The sequence below is a fragment of the Azolla caroliniana genome, unplaced genomic scaffold (genome assembly GCF_043228905.1).
Source record: "Azolla caroliniana isolate FFs.n. ecotype wild unplaced genomic scaffold, voAzoCaro1.0.p SCAF_4, whole genome shotgun sequence".
Lineage (NCBI taxonomy): Eukaryota > Viridiplantae > Streptophyta > Polypodiopsida > Salviniales > Salviniaceae > Azolla > Azolla caroliniana.
The window spans coordinates 8289576-8311980 of record NW_028230439.1 but is presented as its reverse complement, the minus strand read 5'-3'; the positions used below and the strand labels follow the sequence as shown (position 1 = coordinate 8311980).

The following is a 22405-nucleotide window of genomic DNA, read 5'->3' as shown; positions in this document are numbered from 1 at the left end:
GGAAGACCATCAACCAAGGGCTCGGGAGACTACAAACGAGAAGGGAATTGATGCATCTACGGTGGAGCAACTATTGAAGGAGATGGAGAATCTGAAGATCGCGATGGTGAAGAAGTCGGATGACCGCCCCACAAGCTCCAAGTATACGGACCGACGGTGCATATGGTGCGATAGCGCCGAACACGATCGGATGGATTGCGACGAGCATAAGGAGGCGCTACGGCGGGATCTCATCTACTACGAGGGAAACCGGATTCATTCGATGGACTCTCGGAAGCCACTCCGACCGAACTTCCGGAAAGGCGGCATGAAGAAGGTGCTCGAGGAGGAATTGGCGGCAAGAAGCAACTTTGCGACAACCGCGGGAATATGTGTCGGGGAGTCATCGAGAGCAAAGACGTCTTTTTGGCCGGAAGTTCTAGAAAACACCGAGAAAACCGACTCTAACGAGATCCGAAGCACCGCGGAAGGCGTCCGGGAAGCTACGGGATGGGAGTGCCCTGTCGACAAGAATAGCGTATACGCCCTGTGTCAATTGCATAAGGTGTATGTGGACGAGAAACGACGACGCACGGAGGATGCGGCCGGGCCATCGAAGGTACCGGAAAGTTGGAACTCCGGAGGTAAGGGAAAAGAAAAGGCGACTCCGGCATTCAAGCTCGCCTCGGACATAGAACAACAAACCGACTTGAAAAGAGTGTTCGAGGAAAGAATCTTGGATAGCCGGGTAGATTTCTCGCTTCGGGAGCTACTCAGAATAGCAAAGAAGGAGTTCCACGATCTTCTCGTAGATCTCGTGAAGCGAAAAAGACAAAGTACGGAGGAAAATGCTCCAAGGGTGAATGCGAACACCGTTTTAATGAACGACACCGAAGTGGAGGACGAAATTCCGAACTCCCACTATACAAGGCCACATTGGGCACGCGCGACTACGGAAACTCCGGTCCGAATCGGCAACATCAAAGAAACCGTGCTAGCATTGATTGATCACGGATCGGAGATCAACTTGATGTCCAAGGAGTTCTACCGGAAGGGGAAGTGGCCTATTAACACCAACCATGGATGGAAGATTCGGGCGGCCACCAAAGCAATGGAAGATCTATTTGCGGCTTGTCCGAATGTGACGGTGAAGATCGGGGATGTCGAGATTGACCAAAATCTCTTCGTGCAAGATGAGGTTTCACATTCCGTCATCCTCGGCCAACCCTTTATCACGGCATCACGGATGGAGACGAAGGTGCTCGATAGCGGTGCGGCTTTTGCGCGAATTTGGAGCCAAAACGGTGGGAAATCCGTCCAATTCCTAACGGTGCCGGCAAATCACGAAAGGAACAAGAGGGAACTCTTGTCCCAAGTGAGAATGGATTTTTAAAGCGGACTGTTGCGGAGTGGGGAAGTGATAGTCCGAGAAGCCCTGATACCCCACACAGGAAGAAAACTCTCGGAGCAAAACATGTACGAATCGGTCCGGATGGGGCATCTACGTACACGACCGTAACCGGAGGATTGAAGAAAGGATACCGACAAGTGGAGGATAAGTTGCGGTCGGCATCAATAATAAAAGAAGATGAAGAAATCGTGGGGATAGTCGAGGAAGTGTTCTATGGGAGCACGCTACAACGACTTGAAGAGCTTGCGGAAGATAAAAGCCAAGGGAACCGGGTAGTCCCGGTGGAATCGGTCGAGATGTACGAGATCATTGCGAAAATGGAGCCGGATACGCTCCGCAAAGAAGAAGCAATGGTAAGTACGAAATACAAGACCGTGGAGAAGAAGGTAAAACCGGCCGCGGGACCACTACCCGCCGATAGCGAACAAAAGAGGAAAGAAGTCTCGGGAGATCCGACACTTCGGAAGACCGTGGATATCGGACATGCCTTCACGGATGAGACCTGGAAGAAACTTCGGATCGGTGGAGGTGGGTTCCTATTACAGAAAGAAGAAGAACGGTTTCGCGAGATGTTGGAGCAACACAGCAAAGCGTTTGCATTTACATCAAGGGAGATAGGGTGCGTCGATCCGAGAATAGTGGAGCCGATGGTGATCTTTACGATTGACCATGTACCGTGGAATCTGAAGCCGATTCCGGTGCCATGAGCGCATATTCCGAAAGTCATTGACTTGCTCAAGGAGAAGGTGGCGATGGGGATTCTAGAGCCATCAACTGCTCCGTACTCAAATCGATGGTTTACGGTTCCGAAGAAGAATGGGTCACTCCGATTTATCCAAGACTTGCAACCGGTGAATAAGGTCACGATCCGGAACTCGGGAGTCGGTCCGATAGTGGACGAATTTGCGGAAGCTTTTGCCGGTCGTGCGATATACTCCATCGGAGACCTATACTCGGGGTATGACCAATTCCAACTAGCCGTGGAGAGCCGAGACATCACAACCATGCGAACACCGATAGGATTAGTCCGAATGTGCACACTACCACAAGGAGCGACAAACTCGGTTGCTCATATGATGAACGCGATGAACAAGGTGCTTCGAGACTGCATTCCGGAGATAACGATGCCGTTCCTCGATGACATTCCGATGAAAGGATGCGCGGTCGAAGAAAAAGATGAGACTATGGATGATCGGGGATGCCGAAAGTTCGTGGTCGACCATATTCATGCTTGCGAGAAAGTGTTGTGAAAGCTAGAAGATGTGCACCTAACACTTTCCGGGGAGAAATCGGCATTCGGGCAAGAAGAAATATTGGTGGTCGGACATCTATGTGGGCCCTACGGCCGAAGACCGTCACCAACAAAGATCGATGCGATTCAAGCTATGGAGGAAGTATGCGAGTCAACATCCGAAGTCCGAAGGTTTCTCGGTGCATGTGCATTCTATCACATATGGATTCCGCACTATGCACATATAGCGGACCCGCTCTACCACTTGTTGCGGAAAGGTAAGAAATTCGAATGGAAACTGGAACACACCAAAGCCATGAAGAAATTGAAGAAGACACTTCGGAGGGCGGAAGCACTTAAGAAGCCGAGCTACGACCGACCGATCATAGTAACGGTTGATACAAGTCCAACCGGTATCGGGTGGGTCATCAATCAAGCCGACTGGGATGGTTCGCGGTATCCGATCCGATTCGGAGCAAAGGTTCTCAACGAAAGGCAACGTGGATATGCACAAGTCAAAAGAGAACTGTGGGGAGTCGTGTCGGCGATAAAATCGGATCGGGATTATTTGATCGGAGCCAAAGTGGTGATCGAGATGGATTGTCTTCCGATACTCGGGATGATGCGGTGTTGTACGATACCGGATGTAGCTATGCTAAGGTGGGTTGCATATGTCAAGCCGCTTAATCCGGAGGTTCGACACATCTCGGGGAAGGACAACGCGGTAGCGGATATGTTATCAAGGGCTCGGTTCGGAGACGACATAACCGAATCGGATAATGAAGAAGTTTCCGAAGACTACTTCGCGTCGGAGCACATATGCCGAGTAAATGTAATCCGAGAATTCCGGGAAGAAGAATACGAGGGAGAAAGCTTGATGATCGGAAAGATGTTACAAGAGGCCGAGGACTCGACAAACGATAAAGGAAGAAGAGCCGAGATCCGAAGGAAGAAGAGGCAAGTCCAAAAGTTCTTCTTGGAAAACGGATTAATATGGAGGGCGCCGAAAAGACCGGATGGTATACCACTTCGAGTAGTCGGGACAAAAGAGCAACGAAACCGGATAATGTCCGAGTTTCACGAATCCGATTGGGCTGGACACCGAGGAACATGGGCAACATTTGTGAAGATCAAGCAAAAATATTGGTGGAAGAAAATGTACAAAGATATCGCGGAGTTTACCGAAAGCTGCGAGAAATGTCAAGTCTACTCCGGGGTTCGACATCGAGATGAGTTACATCCGACATTCTCACCGACAATCAACTTCAAGTGGATGGTCGACATAGTGGCCATGCCGACCAGGATCGGACAAAAGAAATACTTGGTATTAGCTCGGGAAGATCTCACGAATCAAGTAGAAGGTCAAGCGCTTCAGAGGAAAACGTGTTCCGCAGTATGCCAATTTCTTTTGGAGGAAGTATTTTGCAGGTACGGGTGCGTAGGACAAGTGATTGCAGACCGGGGAGAACTCAACTCGGACAAAGCTAGGGGATTCTTCGCCAAACACGGAGTTCGGTTATCGCTGACAACGGCATACAATCCGGAGGCCAACGGGAAAATCGAACGAGGACATAGTCCGATCGTAAAAGCACTTGCGAAGGCATGCGATGGAAAGGTGAAGGACTGGCCGCAGATGCTTCCGTATGCACTATGGGCGGATCGGACGACGCATAGCTCCATAACCGGTTACATGCCGGCAGAACTCATGACCGGACAAGCACCGGTAATGCCGACGGAAACCACGATCGCGACATGGACAGTGCTACCGTGGAAGGAAGAGATGAGCCGGGAAGAACTACTAGCGGTCCGGATACGACAACTAGAGGGAAGACCGGCAGACATAGCAGAAGCAATACGCCGACAACAAGAAGCACGATTAAGGAACAAAAGCCGGTTCGACACAAAGCACCGACTACGACCGAGAAGGATTGAAGAAGGAGACTGGGTGATCGTCTATGATAGTAGTTTGGACCATCAACATACAACGATGCGGAAATTCGCAAAAAGGTGGTTCGGGCCATACGACGTTCGGAAAGTCTTCGACAACGGAACGTACCGACTGTCCGAGTTGGATGGAACAATACTACGAGTGCCTATAGCCGGGAAGCGGGTGAAGATTTTCAAGAAGCGGACCGACAACAAACCCTATGTGATCCAAGCCAAGGCCGACTACGAGGAACAATCAGACGAAGACCACGGGGATGCGGGAAGCGAAGAACGTGAATTACAACTCATAGTCGACATAAGGGGAGAATCGGAGGAAGCTTTGGGTGAAGACGGATATGGGGAATCGAGAACTTTGGCACATACCGGAGGATGTGCGGGTTCGGAGGGGGCGAGTGTCGTAGTGTATTCCGCACATTACGTGAAAACCATAAAATAATATATCCGAATTTAGATACATATAAATAAATAAATAATATATCAAAAGAATTTATCACGTGCATAGGGCAGGATTCGAACCATGCACCTCCACATAGATAAACCCCAAATTTACCATTGTAATAACTTATCTTTAGTGTTATAAATATAGATTTAATACGTATAAGACCTTTATTTACACATACCTTTATTAAAAGGTAAAAATCATGTATTCTTTAGAGTGTGAATATTTTATTTACACGTGACATTAAAAGTGACTCATGCACATCTAGCGTGCACGAGCCCTATATTTAGGAAATGACAAAACATCACATGCACATTTAGTGTGCATGGGCACTTTAGGTGAAAAAGCATGAAGCCATGCTTAGACTCTTCCATCTTTATATAAGGAGGAGAAAAATATGTATATGGTTGTTGATTAATATAGAAGAATTGATCAATCTAATATATTCGCAGGATTCACGAATTTTGCCATCTAATTGCTCTTATAATCTAAATATTGTTTTAATTACACTAAACTCGTGGGATTCACGAGATTGCTATCTTACTTCTCTTTCCGCTATTCATAACTAGCCTTAAGTTGTATTCCTCTTCCTCCTAGTCCAAAACCTCGGCGGTTCCCACCCGACTCACACAACGATCCGGAGCCGAAAGGCACGACAACGTAGCCGAGCATCTGATCGTGCACACAAGATGTGAGGTAGTACAATACTCGGCTTGCTCCTTGCTCCCATACTAGGAAGTCATTGTGTGTCAGCTCCGGTACTTCCTCATTCGGTCCTTCAACAAAGGTCCAATATCCATGCCCTAGTAGGTACTGGTGCATCTTGTATGACTAGGACGCGTAGTTGCTTCGGTCGAGCTTCTCTGTTGGAAGTGAACTCGCCATTCCTCTCTCCATATCTTCCCTCTGTCTATTGTTACCAGGTTCTAGGGTTCATCGACGAAAACAAGTGTCGGTTGCAGAGGTTTTCAATCCTCGCGCTCTGATACCATGTGAATGTTAACGTGCGGAAGCGTTAGACAAAACCGGCTCAGCCAGATAGCAGCAGAGAATAAGATGAAGGTTTAATGCAGAAGCTTAGTACACATAGAGTATACGCGGGAGAGACCGAGAGATCAGAACGTAAACGTAGATTCAAAAATAAAACTCTGAAACTCTGTACATACAACGTGCTAAACAACACTATTTATACAAGTCCATAAAGGACTGACAGAAGTACTGACAAGTACTTCAATATTCCTACGTGCGACGGACACTAACTACGAGACAATGATTACCTAGTAGTCTAGGCTACTAATAGGCTTCCGGTTCCCGCTCGAATCCGGCTCTCCGATCCGTCTCCCCGATTCGGCCGGTTGTTTCTTGATACCATCCGGATACCGATCCGGCTCAGGCTTATTCAGCTTGATCCGGATCCGGTTGAGTTTATGTTTGTTGCAGCGAAGTGAAAGCAATTGAACCACCGTCTACAACGAACTAAGATGATTGTAGGCAACAACAATACACAAAATTATTCCGCAATACACAAGATTATACACAACAATACACAAGATAATCAACAGATGGAACAATTATTGCAATCCAGGACCGAACAGTGGCGGCAACTAAGTGTAGAATGTTGGCAATGGAGTGAACTCCGTCAGATCGAACAGTGGCAGATGATGCTTGGAACACTCAGTGGCGGCAACTAAGTGTAGAATGGCAGTAGTGGAGGAGTGAACTCCGTCGGATCGAACAGTGGCAACAATCCACGACCGAATTGTAGAGGCAATTGAGTATAGAATGACAACAATGGAGGAGTGAACTCAATAGGAGACAACATTGGCAGATGATGCTTGGACCGAACAATGGCGTCAACTGAGTGTAGAATGACGACAATGGAGGAGTGAACTCCGTTGGATCGAACAGTGGCAGATGATGCTTGGATCGCACAGTGGCGAGAACTGAGAGTAGAATGGTGGCAATGGAGGAGTGGACTCAATAGGGTTTAGGAACAGTGGTAGTAATCTAAGCTTGAATAGTCACAAAGTGATGGCCAACGTAATGTGGCAATGGATCATGCATAATGGACCTAGGAATTTAGTATATAATTTATGGTGCACATTTATATAATTAAAACATTCTAATGTTTTCATTCATGGTACAAAAAGGACTATTTATCACTGGTAGCTTTTTGCATAGCTAATTGTTTCCACTTACATGCTTTCACCCCCCTACATTCATGCACTTTCAAGGCAAAGATGTACATTAGATCTTTTTTGGATTTACTTCATAGTGTAAATGTTTCTATACTTGAAGATATTAATGATGCATATAATAATTTAGATATTGATTTAGAAGACATGATGATAGAGGATAATGTTATGGAATACTTGTACTTGGTCAAGTGAAGAATTTTTGGATTTTTGGAATACTTATAAGTTATGTTTATGAAATATATTTTTATGGATTTGTTGAAGTCTATGGAATCTTTGATCTGAATTTCGGAAAATATTGTTGTGCATTAAGCAATAGTTTCTACCATACAATTTGAACCCTTGGCTTTTTTTTTTCTCATTAAGGTGCCTACAATGACATGAAGATCTATAGTTAGGTTTGAAATTGACCTATATGCTATCATCACCCAAAACAAAATCTCAAGTAGAAGGCAACTTGCATTTTGGTTAATGAGGTCACAAAGGTGAGTTAGAATAGAATGCTTATTATATTATAGTCAACTACACTTGAATGCTAACTTATAGCTTCGAGATATTCATGTCAACGAAATTGGGATCAAAATATATGTTTTTGAAAACATTGGCCAATCATTATAAACCCATGCAATTCTTATGGAATTTAACGTTTTATAATGATGAATACAAGCGACTCCTACCACAAATTTAGAGCTTAACCGATTTGGGCCAAAATGGTTCCCAAACCTATTTAGGCTTAATTGGTTTGGCTTGGATAAGGCCGAACCGGTGAATGTTGTTGATTCCTAATTAAAATGAACATAAAGGGTTCAAAAAAATACAACAGTTCTGTTAAAATGACTTGAATTAATTGTTCTAGTTTATGGAAAGCCCTGTCTCTCATTTGCATGATCTACACAAAGCATGATGACTAATTGAAAGACTTAATGAGTAAGTTATATGCTTTGTTAATTAAATTGCAAAGTCATCACTCTTGGTGAATATATGAAGGCCGCGTGCATCATTACTATGTAAAAGTCGGTGTAGTGAGGGCTATAAATAAAGGCAGCCTTAGTCGTTTGATGGGGGGATCCGAAAATTGAAGACTACTAAGAGTTGTAGGCTTGTGAGATTTGAGAGAATTAGAGAGTTTGGGAAACACTATTTGAGGGAAAATTCTTGTGAGAGAATTGTGAGGTTATTGTCTTGGGTGTTGGGTTTAATTAGAGAATATTTTCTGTAATTGTTGTAAACTCTCTGTTATATTTTCTTATAGTGGAATCACTCTCCTCTCCGTGGACGTAGGCTAATTTGGCCGAACCACGTAAATACTCGTGTCATTTATTTCTCCACTCCTATATTATCATATTATTGTCGCCTATTTAATCTGATGTACTATTTGATCCAAGTGCCAACCTAACAAATTGGTATCAGAGCGATGGTTGTTAGTACATTAGTTTTGGTATTTTCTTGTTATAAGTCAAGATTTCAACGACAAAATTTAATGTCGAGAAGTTCGATCGAAAAATCAACTTCTCTCTTTGGCAAGTAAGGATGCACGCGATCCTTGTGCAGAACGGAGTTCAGAAGGCTTTAGATGTAAGGCCTGACGGTATGACGGACACTAGGTGGGAGGAGATGGATGAGAAGGCGCACTGAGAGATTCAACTGTCTTTGGCAAATGAAGTTTTGTAGAAGGTAATCTCTGAGAAGACAGCGAAAGCAGTATGGGAAAAATTGGAGTCTATCTATCTGAAAAAGACTCTGACAAACAAGCTTTATAAGAAACAATGCTTGTATTCACTACGGATGAGTGAAGGTACATCTCTCAGTTCTCATATTGATGAGTTTGAATCTATTATCATGGATTTGGAAAATCTTGATGTTACCATTGATGACGAAGATAAGGCATTGTTGTTGTTGTGTTCGTTATCCCATTCATATAGACATTTTAGAGAAACTATGTTGTACAGGAAGGATACTATTTCTCTAAAAGATGTCAAATTTTCTTTGGAAACTAAAAAAAAGATTGATCATGATATCACTGGACAAACAAGTGATAGTCAGGCACAAGGTTTATATGTAAGGGGTAGATCTAAACAAAAAGGGAACAATAGAGACAGGCCTAAATCTAGATCTAAATCCAGAAGTAGATCTGTTCTGTGTTGGCACTATAAGGAACCAGCACATGTTCGCAAGAATTGTGATAAGTTGCAAAGGAAAAAGAATACTCCACAAGATAGAAATGAGGATGCAGGTAAGGCTATTGTTGTTGAAGTAGGAAGCGATGTTCATGTGCTCCTTTTACAGAAAAGCCAATCAAGTTGAACGATGAATGGATTATGGATACTGGTTGTTCTTATCATATGTGTCCCAATCAGGACTCGTTTTCATCATACGAATCTATTGATGGAGGAGTAGTTTTGATGGGGAATAATGCTCCTTGCAAAACAATTGGAATAGGAATAGTACGAATCCGGATGGCTGATGGGATTGTTGGAACATTGATTGATGTGAGGCATGTTCCTAATCTGAAGAAGAATCTCATATCATTGGGCACCCTCGACGCCAACGGGTGCAAGTTCTCAGCTGAAGGTGGAGTATTAAAAGTTAGCAAAGGTGCGTTGGTTGTGATGAAGGCTAGAAAAGTAGGAAGCTTGTACGTATTACATGGCTCGATAGTGACGGGTTCTGCAACAGTTTCTTAATGGTCTATGTCAGACTCAGATGTTACGAAATTATGGCATATGAGGCTCGGGCATATGAGCGAGAAAGGTTTAACCTTGTTGAGCAAATGAGGACTACTTTGGGGCCAAAGTATGGGAAAGATAGATTTTTGTGAGCATTGTGTATTCAGAAAGCAGAAGAGACTCAGTTTTGGCACTGGAATCCATAAGAGTAGAGGTTGTTTGGATTATATTCACTCTGATTTGTGGGGACCAACACCAGTTCTATCAAAAGGAGGAGCTCAATATCTTTTGACTTTTATTGATTATTTTTCAAGAAAAGTCTGGGTTTATTTTCTTAAACAGAAAAGTGATGTATTTGATACTTTCAAGAAGTGGAAAATTCTGATCGAGAAGCAGATGGGAAAGCAGATTAGAAGATTTCGAACTGATAATGGTTTGGAATTTTGCGGAGGAGATTTTAACAAGTTTTGCGAGGCTGAAGGAATTTACAGACATCGCACAATAGTTAAAACACCGCAACAGAATGGCGTAGCTGAGCGCATGAACAGAACTCTTTTGGAGAGGGCTCGTTGTATGCTTTCCAATGTTGGGTTGTCCAAAGAGTTTTGGGCTGAAGTAGTTTCCACGGCATGTTTCTTGGTGAGTTATTCATCGTTAATGGCGATTGAGTTCAAAACTCTTGAAAAGGTATGGTTCGGTAAACCTGCTGATTATTCAAATTTGAGAATATTTGGATGTCTTTCTTATATGCATGTTAGTGAAGGAAAATTGGAGCCTTGAGCTTGAAAATGTATTTTTCTTGGTTATGCTTCTGAGGTGAAAGGATATAGGTTGTGGTGTCCTAATCCTAAGTCACCTAAATTTGCAATTAGTAGAGATGTTACTTTTGATGAATCTGCTCTACTGAATCCTAGAAAGGAGCCTATGGTTTCTTCTGATACATATGAGATAGGAAGTACATTGAAGTAGGTGGAGCTTGAAGTTCCAAGTCCACTAGTGATGGCTGAAACACCTGCTCCTGAACCTGTAGAAGAGGAGCCTGATGTCGTAGAAGAAGCACCTCCTAAGGAAGAACGAAGTATTGCAAGAGATAGACCAAGAAGAGAAATTAGACCACCACAAAGATATGCTGATTTTGTTGCATATGCTTTATCAGTTGGAGAAGAAACAAATTCTATTGGCGAGCCAACTTCTTACTCTAAAACCATTTCTTCTGTTGATTCCACCAAGTGGTTGATTTCTATGCAAGAAGAAATTGAGTCTCTTTATAAAAACGAAACTTGGCTACTTGTGAAGCTGCCAACTAGACAAAGGATTGTTGGCTGTAAATGGATCTTCAAAATAAAGGTAGGAATTCCTGGAGTGGAGAAAGCAAGGTACAAGGCATGGTTAATAGCTAAAGGCTACAGTCAGGTACCAAGTGTTGATTTTAATGATATTTTCTCACCTGTTGTGAAACATAGTTCTATTCTTGTCTTGCTTGCATTAGTTGCTATGCATGATTTGGAGTTAGAACAACTTGATGTAAAAACCGCATTTCTACATGGTGAACTTGAAGAAGATGTTTACATGCAACAACCAGAAGGGTTTGTTGTTGAAGGAAAAGAAGATCGTGTTTTCTTGTTGAAGAAATCGTTGTACAGTTTAAAACAGTCTTAGAAACAATGGTACAAGCAATTTGATTCCTTTATGGTTGGCAGCGGATACTCAAAAAGTAATTATGACAGGTGTGTTTATTTCAGGAAGACTCATGATAGTTCATTTATCTATTTGCTTCTTTATGTTGATGACATGTTGATTGCAGCTAAAAATATGTCGGATATTGAAGAATTAAAGAAGCAGTTGAACAGAGTGTTCGAGATGAAGGATCTTGGTGCAACAAAAAGGATCCTTGGCATGGAAATCGAATGAGATCATAAAGGTGGAAAGTTGTATTTAACTCAGAAGAGTTATATTGAAAGAGTGTTGGAGAGGTGTGGTATGAAAAATGCTAAAGGGTGAAAGCATGCGAGTGGAAACAATTAGCTATGTCCTTGACATAGCTAATTAGCTATGCAAAAAGCTACCATTGATAAATAGTCCTTTTTGCAAAGAGCTACCATTGATAAACTAGCTATGCAAAAATCTACCATTGAAAATAGTAGAGAGTTTTAATTATATAAATGAGCACCATAAATGTGCAACATAAATTGATATGTGCACCATAAATTATATACCGAATTCCTAGGTCCATTATGCATGATCCTTTGCCACATCATGTGGGCCATCTTTGGTTGAGTATTCTAGCTTAGATTACTACCACTATTGCTAAACCCTATTGAGTCCACTCCTCTATTGCTGTCATTCTACGCTCAGTTACCGGCACTATGTAGTCCAAGTATCATCTACCACTGTTCGATCCGACGGAGTTCACTCCTCCATTGCCGCCATTCTGCACTCAGTTGCCGCCATTGTTCAGTCCAAGCATCATCTGCCAAGTTCACTCCATTGCCGCCATTGTACACTCAGTTGCCGCTACTGTGAAGGTTGTATATCGCTGCCACTTTTCGCTCCAACGAAGTTAATTCCTTCTCCATTAAGGCCATTCTACTCTCAATTACCATTATTGTGCGTTCCAAGCATCATCTGCCACTGATCGAGCTGACGAAGTTGACTCATCCATTGCCATTATTCTACACTTAGTTTCCAATATTTCATGGCTTTTCACATCATTGCCTAATTCATTACCATCTTCCAAAAGAATAGGGTGGAGCTGATCTAAAGGAGATGTGATAGCAGGACTCTTACTTTCAGCGACGTTTGCAACTATCTCCTCATCGGTTGCAGCGTCATGAGCACCAGACAGCTCATGCGCTCTCCTTAATCTACAAGATTCAACAACAACATGGTCGCTAATTAGCTAATTAGCTATTGTACTAAACTATGGTAGTAGCTAATTAGCTACCACTTAGCTAATTAGCTATTCAACTAAAGTATGGTAGTAACTAATTAGCAACCATTAGCTAATTAGCTACTTAGCTAAACTATAGTAGTAGCTAATTACTACCACTTAGCGAATTAGCTACTGTACTAAACTATGGTAGTAGCTAATTAGGTACCACTTACCTAATTAGCTATTGTACTAACCTATGGTAGTAGCTAATTAGCTACCACTTAGCTAATTAGTTATTGTACTAAACTATGGTAGTAGCTAATTGGCTACCACTTAGTTAATTAGCTACTAAGCTAAAGTATGGTAGTAGCTAATTAGCTACCACTTAGCTAATTAACTACATGTTAGGTAATTAGCATATACAATACAACCATAATAGCTAAATAGTTTCCACACTTTATACAGCTTACCTAATTAACAAAGATGGAAGTAATTAGCTACAGTATGGTCATAAGCAACAATTTTACCTATGTGTTTTCTCCACTCATCTGGGATAGCTGTATTACAATCCCCGAAACAGAATGCAGCAATGTGACAGGCATATTGAAAACAAACGATATGGTATGTGTGCCGACATGGTTGTAGGTGAACCAACAGAGTAGTAGATTTATCCTATACATGTGATTCACAAGTGATGTGACGTGCTTGAACAGTCAATATATCGTTTCCTAGTTCTCCTTCATTTGGTAAGGGTGCACGAATGTTCAGGTCCAATTCTTGTCTGCTCCCTATCATCCCCTCCACAAAATGTAGTTGCTTCTTAAGGCAGCTAACAACCTATTCTTGATGGGAGTATTGTTCCTTCAATGCAGCCGAGAAATTTACCGATTAATTATTCCTTAATGAGGAAAATACAACAACAAGATACAAGAATCATTAACTTACTTGTAACTTTTCCAAATTGTAATCAGCGACAGTATTTACACCTAGAAGGTCCAGTTTCATTGAAAGAACCTAGATCTCAGTCTGCGGTTGAATTTTCCGCTGGGGATCCAGCGACCCCTCAATTTCAAGTTCATGTTGAGCAACCTGTTCCAGATAATGCCTCAGTAGCACATTTTCATGTACAAGTTATTTATAACATATTACATACTAGCAAAACAATAGGTACCTGAATCTTATTTTTGATTGTTGTAACTGCCAAAGTGACTTTGCTCTCCATCGCAGCAGCCAATGTTGCTTTCTCTAAATCAGTCTTAAAAACTCCAATGTCTCACAGGCTTCATGGACACTCTTTAGCATATAGCTAATCAATGTCTCACCTATATCATGGACATTGGTTTTCATTGTGTGTCGGTGTGGCGTATACTTGCGGGTTTGTTGGGAGTCGACAGTTGTATCATCAACTGCCATGCTCCAAAATCTTGCTATTTTTTGTTGCAAGCTCCCCATCTTTCGACATCTTTCTACCGATGCCTCACCATAAATTGCCCAAGCTACCCTATACATTTTAGGGTCACGATATTCCTTTGTTGTTTTGCAATACTCGTATGCAAAAGCTCTGGCAAATGAAACAAACAACTCGTTGTTGACCGGGATCTCTTGATGTACTTCTCTGGTGCAGTATCATGCAGTCGTCGTACATTCTTGAGCTTGACCTTGCCTTTCACTTTGGGCACTTTATATACTGATATCCAGTCTACATCTCTAATCAATCTATCTGTTAGAACAGCAGGGTCAATACCCTCGAGCGACAGACCATATATGTTGTGAAAGTCCTCCTTTGTCTCGCAAAATTTTGCGAAGTTCAGCACTTTAGGATAGGAAGGAATGAGCCACCTAAAATAGAAAATCAGTAATCAGAATTGGTGCAAAAACAGAATTTTTAATGTGAATTTGGTGCAAAATTACTACACTTTGAGACAGTAATCTGAAATTTGTAATATGTCCTTTTCAACATGTATCAGAAATCAACCATTTAAAAAATCAGAAACCCTAATCAGATTTTGTCATGAGAATTGGTGCAAAATTACAACAGATTGCGACAGTAATTAGAAATTTGTAACTAGAAACTTGTAATCTGAAATTTGTAATCAGAAACCCTAAACCATTGAAGGGAAATACAAACCCTAAACATCACTAAAGGTAGAAATCAACCGTACTACGAAATTCTGTCAATAAAAAACACACCTGCTGCTACACCCAGATCTTCGAGACATCCTTGTTTGGAACTCCAATGACTTCGCCCTATTCGATTTTTGGGAAAGATGAATAGGCACCAAATTTACAGATAGTTATCAGAAAGGAAAAAAAAAGTTTTTTTAATATGTAACTGATACATACCTGGACGAGGATCGACTTGCTCGTGTGTTGTAGCTATGAAGGTGCAATGTCGACCTCAGAGTTTTTGTCCTGTTGCGGGGGTTTCGTCTACGTTCATGCTCAGAGTACTCCATCTGTTTGGAGTTCGAACTCGAACTCAGGATTATCAAGAATTTGATGACATTCAAGTCGACCTTAGATGATGGCACTATTCCCCATGTTCCACTACGTCAGAAACCAAAGTTCAAATATTTGAGTATTCTCATAAATTAAATGACATGTATTTAAATAATAAAACATAAAATTTCGTAAACCATCCTTATGATTTTCCCACAAAAAACTAGCTAACAAATAGCTAATTAGCTGTGGCCATTTTAGTAGCTAATTAGCTATAATAGTGTTTCCACTCGCATGCTTTTACCCTAAACCAGTATCGACTCCGTTTGGAACGCATTTTAAGTTATCAGCTTCTTTATCACCAAAGTTAGATAATCAAAAGAGATACATCGCAAGAGTTCCCTACTCCAGTGCAGTTGGTAGCATGATGTTGTTATGGTTTGTACGCATCCAGATATTTCACATGCTGTGAGTGTGATCAGGAGATATATGGCTTGTCCTAGAAAATCACACTAGAATGCAATGAAATGGATTTTAAGATATTTGTGTGGGACTTCAGACGCTTGTCTGGAGTTTGGCAGGAGTAGCAATTCTCTAGTTGGCTATGTTGACTCTGACTATGCTGGTGATCTTGATAAAAGAAGATCACTGATAGGGTATGTATTCACTCTGGCTGGAAGTGCAGTTAGCTGGAAAGCTTCGTTGCATCCCGTGGTTGCGCTATCAACGACAGAGGCAGAGTACATTGCAGTGATAGAGGTGATTAAAGAAGGGATCTGGTTAAGAGGCTTGCTTGGGGAGCTCAGTTCTTGTTTAGACAAGATCGACATTTTATGTGATAGTCAAAGTGCCATTCATTTGACTAAAGGTCAGATGTTCCATGAAAGAACTAAGCACATCGATATCAAGTATCACTTTGTTCGTGATACTATTTTGTGGGGTGATATCTCAGTGAAAAAGATTTCAACTCATGAGAATCTCGCAGATATGTTGACGAAGCCTCTTCCAAGAATCAAGTTCAAGCATTCCTTGATTTTGATTGGTGTTAACGATAATCGAGCTATTCGGCGAAGGTGGAGCAAGACTGCTATGAAATTCAAGTCAAGGTGGAGATTTGTTAAAATGACTTGAATTAATTGTTGTGGTTTATGGAAAGCCACGTCTCTCATCTGCATGATCTACACAAAGCATGATGACTAATTGAAAGACTTAATGAGTAAGCTATATGCTTTGTTAATTAAATTGTAAAGTCATCACTCTTGGTGAATATATGAAGGTCACGTGCATCATTACTATGTAAAAGTCGGTGTAGTGAGGGCTATAAATAAAGGCAGCCTTAGTCGTTTGATGGGGGCATCCGAAAATTGAAGACTACCAAGAGTTGTAGGCTTGTGAGATTTGAGAGAATTAGAGAGTTTGGGAAACACTATTTGAGAGAAAATTCTTGTGAGAGAATTGTGAGGTTATTGTCTTGGGTGTTGGGTTTAATTAGAGAATATTTTCTCTAATTGTTGTAAACTCTCTATTATATTTTCTTATAGTGGAATCACTCTCCTGTTCGTGGACGTAGGCTAATTTGGCCGAACCACGTTGTCGTGAAGATTCCGGGCCATGGCGAGAAACCTAGGAATAACAAAAGAATCGGCGGACTGCATTATGTGCACTTACCCTTGTAAAAACGTGTGAATAATAGGGGTGCCTTTATGGCGCCGAGTAGGAGTTAATTCGGGACAGAGGATCGCATGTAATAAGGGATTATCCCACATTGTTACGCATCCCTCTCCTTGTTCTATAAAAGGAAGGGAGCGCCCTTTGTTAAGGGGTTGCCCATTTTGAGTTAGGAAGGGTATACCACTTAGGTCTAGGGTTTGGTAGTTTTCTTGGTCTTCATCTTATTCTTATTCCCTTAGGGTTTGTACTTTGGTTTGGGCTCCCTATTTCGTTTTAGGGTTTCCTTTTTGTCTTCTTCATTGTCTCGTGGGTTTGGATCATTCTTTCGAGTGGACGTCAGTATTCCGTTTAGGTTCTTCTTCTTGTGAGAGTTCGTGCGAGTTAGGGTTTATGCGGTTTAGGGTTTCGGGTGTTATTCTCTCTTCTTCGTGTGAGAGTTTGGTTTCATTTGGGGGATTCCTACAACAACAGCTTTAGGCATTCCGGTGGCAGCACTTGGAGATTCGGTTGCACTTTTCAGAACGTGGCACTCCTTCAATCCATCATACTGAAGCAATCCGGAAGGAACAATTTGGTTCCTCTCCTCGATGGAGAGCGTTTCGTGTGGCGGCCGGTTCGAGAAGGGAGGGCGAAGTGGCCCGGGAACACTCCACCATCTTCAGGGCATGACCAATGGTGGACATCGCAGTCCCAGTGGCCCACTTGACTTGCCTTCGCCGGTTCCCATTCTTAACTTGTTGTATTAGCCTATTGATATGTAATAGCCATCGGATTCGAGGCATGTAACCGTCTTGTTGTAAAGCTCTTGTAATATATATTCATGTTAGCGTACATCTATCTTCCTTGTAACATATTTGAGTCGGGTCCATATTCGCGGTGAACCGTCTTTTGTGAAACCCTACATTTGTTGGAGCTGGAAGCCGATTCCGGACCGAAGCCCACAAAGCTTAAAGATTCCACCATCCGTCTCCCTAGTCCAAGACCCCCGCGGTCCCGCCTAAGATCCTACACGTACCCGCTGAAAACCACGACAATGTAAATACTCGTGTCATTTATTTCTCTGCTCCTATATTATCATATTATTGTCGCCTATTTAATCTGATGTACTATTTGATCCAAGTGCCAACCTAACAGTAGGTTGTTAGTGTTTTTGAAAACATTGGCCAATCATTATAAACCCATACAATTCTTATGGAATTTAATGTTTTATAATGATGACTACAAACAACTCTTACCACAAATTTAGAGCTTAACCGATTTGGGCCAAACCGGTTCCCAAACCTATTTAGGCTTAACTGGTTTGGCTTGGATAAGGCCTAACCGGTGAATGTTGTTGATTCCTAATTAAAAGGAACATAAAGGGTTCAAAAATATACATCAGTTCCCTTCCTACCCTTATATTTATGATAAATTAATTTAAAGTTTGCCTTCAAGACCTTGTATAGATAACTTGATAACTTACCAATATGATAAAGTTATCTAAAACGAATATGAGTGCGATATTTTTGAGGATGGGTACATTAAAACATAAAAAATGAGTAGAACAAGATGATCAAGCAGGGAGAATGATACCATTAACAAACACGAGCTACGTAGGGAAATTAAGGATACCCTTTTGTACTTTGGACGTTTGATCTTTTATTAATGTCAATCTCCCGTTACTCTCTAGTTTCATAATAAAAATAATATGCCAATGACCTTCTTCTTCTATCGTTTTCTTTTTTCTTCATCTTTGTAAAACATTCCTTGCATTTTTCATTACGATAAGATTTAGGAGACATATTAAAGGTCAATTGAGTTATTTTGTATTTTTAATAGTGAGCCTTTATCAAGGCTCACAACTTGATTAATGTTGATCTTAAAAATCAAAAGAGTTGAAAACATAGTGTACATGTATTGTAACACTAGTTTACACAATTTTGCATTTAAATTTTGCAAACTTTGGGGGTTATTAAGTTTAAAACCAACATAAAGTAAAACGCTCTAGCGCCAATTTGAAGAGCCCTAGTGGTTGTTCAGTTGACCCATTTGCAATTTCTTCTTATCTCTCCTTGGGAGCCGGTTAGAACCTTATATTCACTTATAATAGAGATTGCTTCTACAAATTGGCTAAAGAAGTAGTTGTTATCTTGGGCAAACTTCTCCACATAAACTCTCGTTCTTTTATCCAAGTAGAGGGCATTATCTAACTTTAGAGACCCTTTCAATTGCATTATGTTCTTAAAGTAATTGTTGTCAATTTTCATAGGGGTTATTTTGTCATTTCTGACATATTTGAGCAAATCAACCTTTGGTAATGAACATCTTTTCTTCATAAAAATAGCATAACTGGAGTTCAATGTTGGGTCAAGAGTTGGATAAAGCCTTGGTTCCAAAAATATGCAATGTGTCCTACCCACGCTGTGAGCTCCTACATCATAGAAATATAAATAATTATTTATCAAATAAAGAAACCTACCAAATGTTTATCATTATTAACTAAACAACAAACCTAAGATTGCAACAGCTTGTGCAATGTTGAGATCATATCCTGCCATGTAGTTAAGGAATGTGGTGATATCTGTATTTGGTGCTAAAAGTTGAGCATCTGCAGCCGCAAGACTAAATGTTCTGGTATCACGTCTCCCGGTTCTTACTTTAAAACTTGGACCCCCAAGCTTCATTCAAACAAAAGTTGATAGTCAAGAAGTATATTACAAATATGAAAATATGATGGGGCTCTTGAGTATGAAATGGTCAAGTATGTCTTCATGAAATGGCTCATAAATAAAAATATTTGTTGAATTTGAAGAGAAATCAAGAGAAAAGACATGTCCTATAAGAGGGGCATGTAAGAAGTATGGTGCATTGTCGAGTATGTCAATGACACAAGAGGTAATGTTGACGATTATAAGAACGAGGATGATGTGGATTTGTTGTAACATATGCGGGCATGCATACAAACATACATACATACAAGATACAAATAACCTAATAGGTGCAAGATGCCATTATGAAGATAAGCAATTTCCATGATAAGGGAGGATGTGCCCACTACAAGTGGAAATGTTGATGATTAACAACAATTCTACTTTAGGTTAGGAGACAAATTGACTAAAGTTCAATTTAATTTCAAGCCACATGAAGGCTATTTTAGGTAAATGTGATATGATTCAAGTAATGCAGTACAAGATGTGTTGCATGCATAGATATATAGTGTCAAAATTGATGGCATTGAGCAAGCAAGAGTGTAGAATGTAGAGGTTACAAAGATTGAAATACCAGATAATTTCCAGAATAAAGAAAGAAAGAAAGAAAGAGAGTATATACCATGGCGATGCCATCTCTCCCAGAGAGGATGAGGATATCAGCACATGAGACAACTCCAGGGCATGCATTTTCCACCACATTCTTTATCTCTTGCACAAATTTCATGTTCCGCAATCCAAAGTTCTTAATCGATTCCTGCTCCCCTGGATGCCCTTCCGTAGATTCCAACAACAACGACCCATCACATCCCTATTCATCCATTCAATTCAACACACTTTCAACTAAATTCCCTCACACAAATTATGTTAATTTCATTCTATTCACAGATCTATGTTCAATATTTCTCATTCGTTCTCCTCTCAGCTTTATTACTGTACCTGGACCGCACAGTCATGGAATATATTCCTAGTGAAGGAAACTGCAGCATTTCCATGGATGTAATAGATCCTCTCCACTTCTCTCTGAACTATATCTTCAAGGTCTGGGCACGTTTTGTTGTAATAATTATAGCTGAGCCCCGATGCGGCTTCATTATAACTAACTTGGCTAATTAATGTGATGACAATCACCACAATGCCTAGTAATAGTGTCTCTCTAGTATTAGAAACAGCCATAATAATGATATTAATTTGCTGGTTCAAGAAATGAGGGTGAAGATTGATAATGAATAATTTCTAAGCTCTCACCAAGGGCCTTATATAATAGCAAACACACCCTTCCAATTAATAGTTTACATAAGGAAAAGGAAAAAAAAAAAAGTTCCCCTTGTATTATGGGCATCTAAAGACAGATATAAGTAGTTGTCCCAACTGAAACTTCAACCTTACAAATTTTAAATCTTTTCAAGATCAATGCAACTTAATAAACTAATACATTATCCCTTCACGTTGTCCATAAATACGAACAAGTTACGAGGCTGTTACCCAAACTCTTCTTGTGCTTTTAGTCTTCGCATTATAATCCAACCTCATCCCAATACACTTGACGCTTTCGACCTTCGAAGGGACACTCTTAATAAAGTTTGTAAGGAAATGTACTTGATTCGACTAAAATATAATCGCACATTCGATGAAATTTTCATTTAAAGTGCTTCGGACTTTCTCTATGCTTTGATAAGATTAAGACGAAAACGTAACATGTGCTACTAAAATATTACTTTGGACATAGCATGACTTTATAACATGAGCAAAAATAGAACGATCCACTTTTTATGGAAAAAAGAAATTGATTAATTTTCCTTAACCCCATCAAGACCTCTTACCAACTTAGGTAGTTGGATTTTTAATGTAGTTGTTTAACTAATTGAATGTATAAATATGTAACTTTTACTAAAAGAAATCTATAAATACTTACCAAGAGCTTGAGAAAACTTGCTCTCACACAAGTGATGCCCAAAGTACATACACATGCTCACATGATTTCTTGTACTAGCTTCTTTGACCCTTAGATAATGCGAATTTGATCATCACTCCTCATCTATGAATTAATTAACTTGGCCTACTGGTAAGCTATTAGACTACCTTGGGTTCATGACCCCTGATGCCCAAAGACATACACAAACACTCATATGATTTCTTGGATTGGCTTGTTTGACCCCTAAGATAATGCAGATTTGCAAATTTCTTGTATTGGCATAGTTGTACTCTATTACACTACCACCACATGACACCACATGACACCACAGAACCTCAGGTTCATGGCTAGAATTTCAAACCACCTCATGACACCTTTTAATTTTCTAATTTACTAGCACTTGTAGAATGTACAATGTTAGGAAATTACACACGTGCATGTGAAACATGAGCGGGACTGAGAATAGCAGTTGATCAGCCGTCGATGTTAGAGGGCTTAGAAGGTGTCCACTTCTTTTCCTTATGGAATGATTAAGTTTATTCGTTTTGTATTCTTGGATGAGTGTTTTTTGAGATTATGTGTATGCAAACATGCACATATATTTATATTGCATGACTATATCTAAGTGTGTGTGTGTGGAAGGGTGTCCAAATGTAGGTATGTATCTATACAAGTATGTATATGGGTGAGTGTACAAGGACATGGTATATATAGATGAAGGAAATGTAAATTCATATTTGCCTGCAGTTGAATATATGTATACATTAGTATACGAGAATGTATACATAAGTGTTGTATGCTTAAAATATGGGAGTCTTGAAATGCAAGGAAACATTATTGGGACTATACAAGATTAAGCAAAAAGGAAGGTTCATTATCATTAATTAAACAAGGTTACAAGAAAGGTTTATTACAAGCTCGTTAGAGCCAAGAATAGGAAGTGGAACATCAAT

General features: G+C 40.7%; 1 protein-coding gene across 1 annotated transcript; it reads right to left on the bottom strand.

Annotated features, from left to right (window-relative positions):
- Positions 1 to 18674: 18674 nt before the first annotated feature.
- Positions 18675 to 20772, bottom strand: LOC147865033 (peroxidase 21-like). Its single transcript, XM_087317748.1, has 4 exons — positions 20477 to 20772; positions 20160 to 20348; positions 19342 to 19507; positions 18675 to 19260 (listed from the first exon to the last, which is right to left on the bottom strand). Exons 1-4 carry the CDS (start codon positions 20711 to 20713, stop codon positions 18866 to 18868), a joined length of 987 nt encoding a protein of 328 aa, XP_087173874.1. The 5' UTR covers positions 20714 to 20772; the 3' UTR covers positions 18675 to 18865.
- Between the last annotated feature and the right edge of the window lie 1633 nt (positions 20773 to 22405).

Coding starts and splice junctions, on each gene's coding strand:
- LOC147865033 (XM_087317748.1), bottom strand. CDS start 20,713: ATGGCTGTTTCTAATACTAGAGAGACACTATTACTAGGCATTGTGGTG. Junction 20,349..20,476: donor TCCATGACTGTGCGGTCCAG/GTACAGTAATAA, acceptor ATGGATGAATAG/GGATGTGATGGGTCGTTGTT. Junction 19,261..19,341: donor ACAAGCTGTTGCAATCTTAG/GTTTGTTGTTTA, acceptor TCTATGATGTAG/GAGCTCACAGCGTGGGTAGG.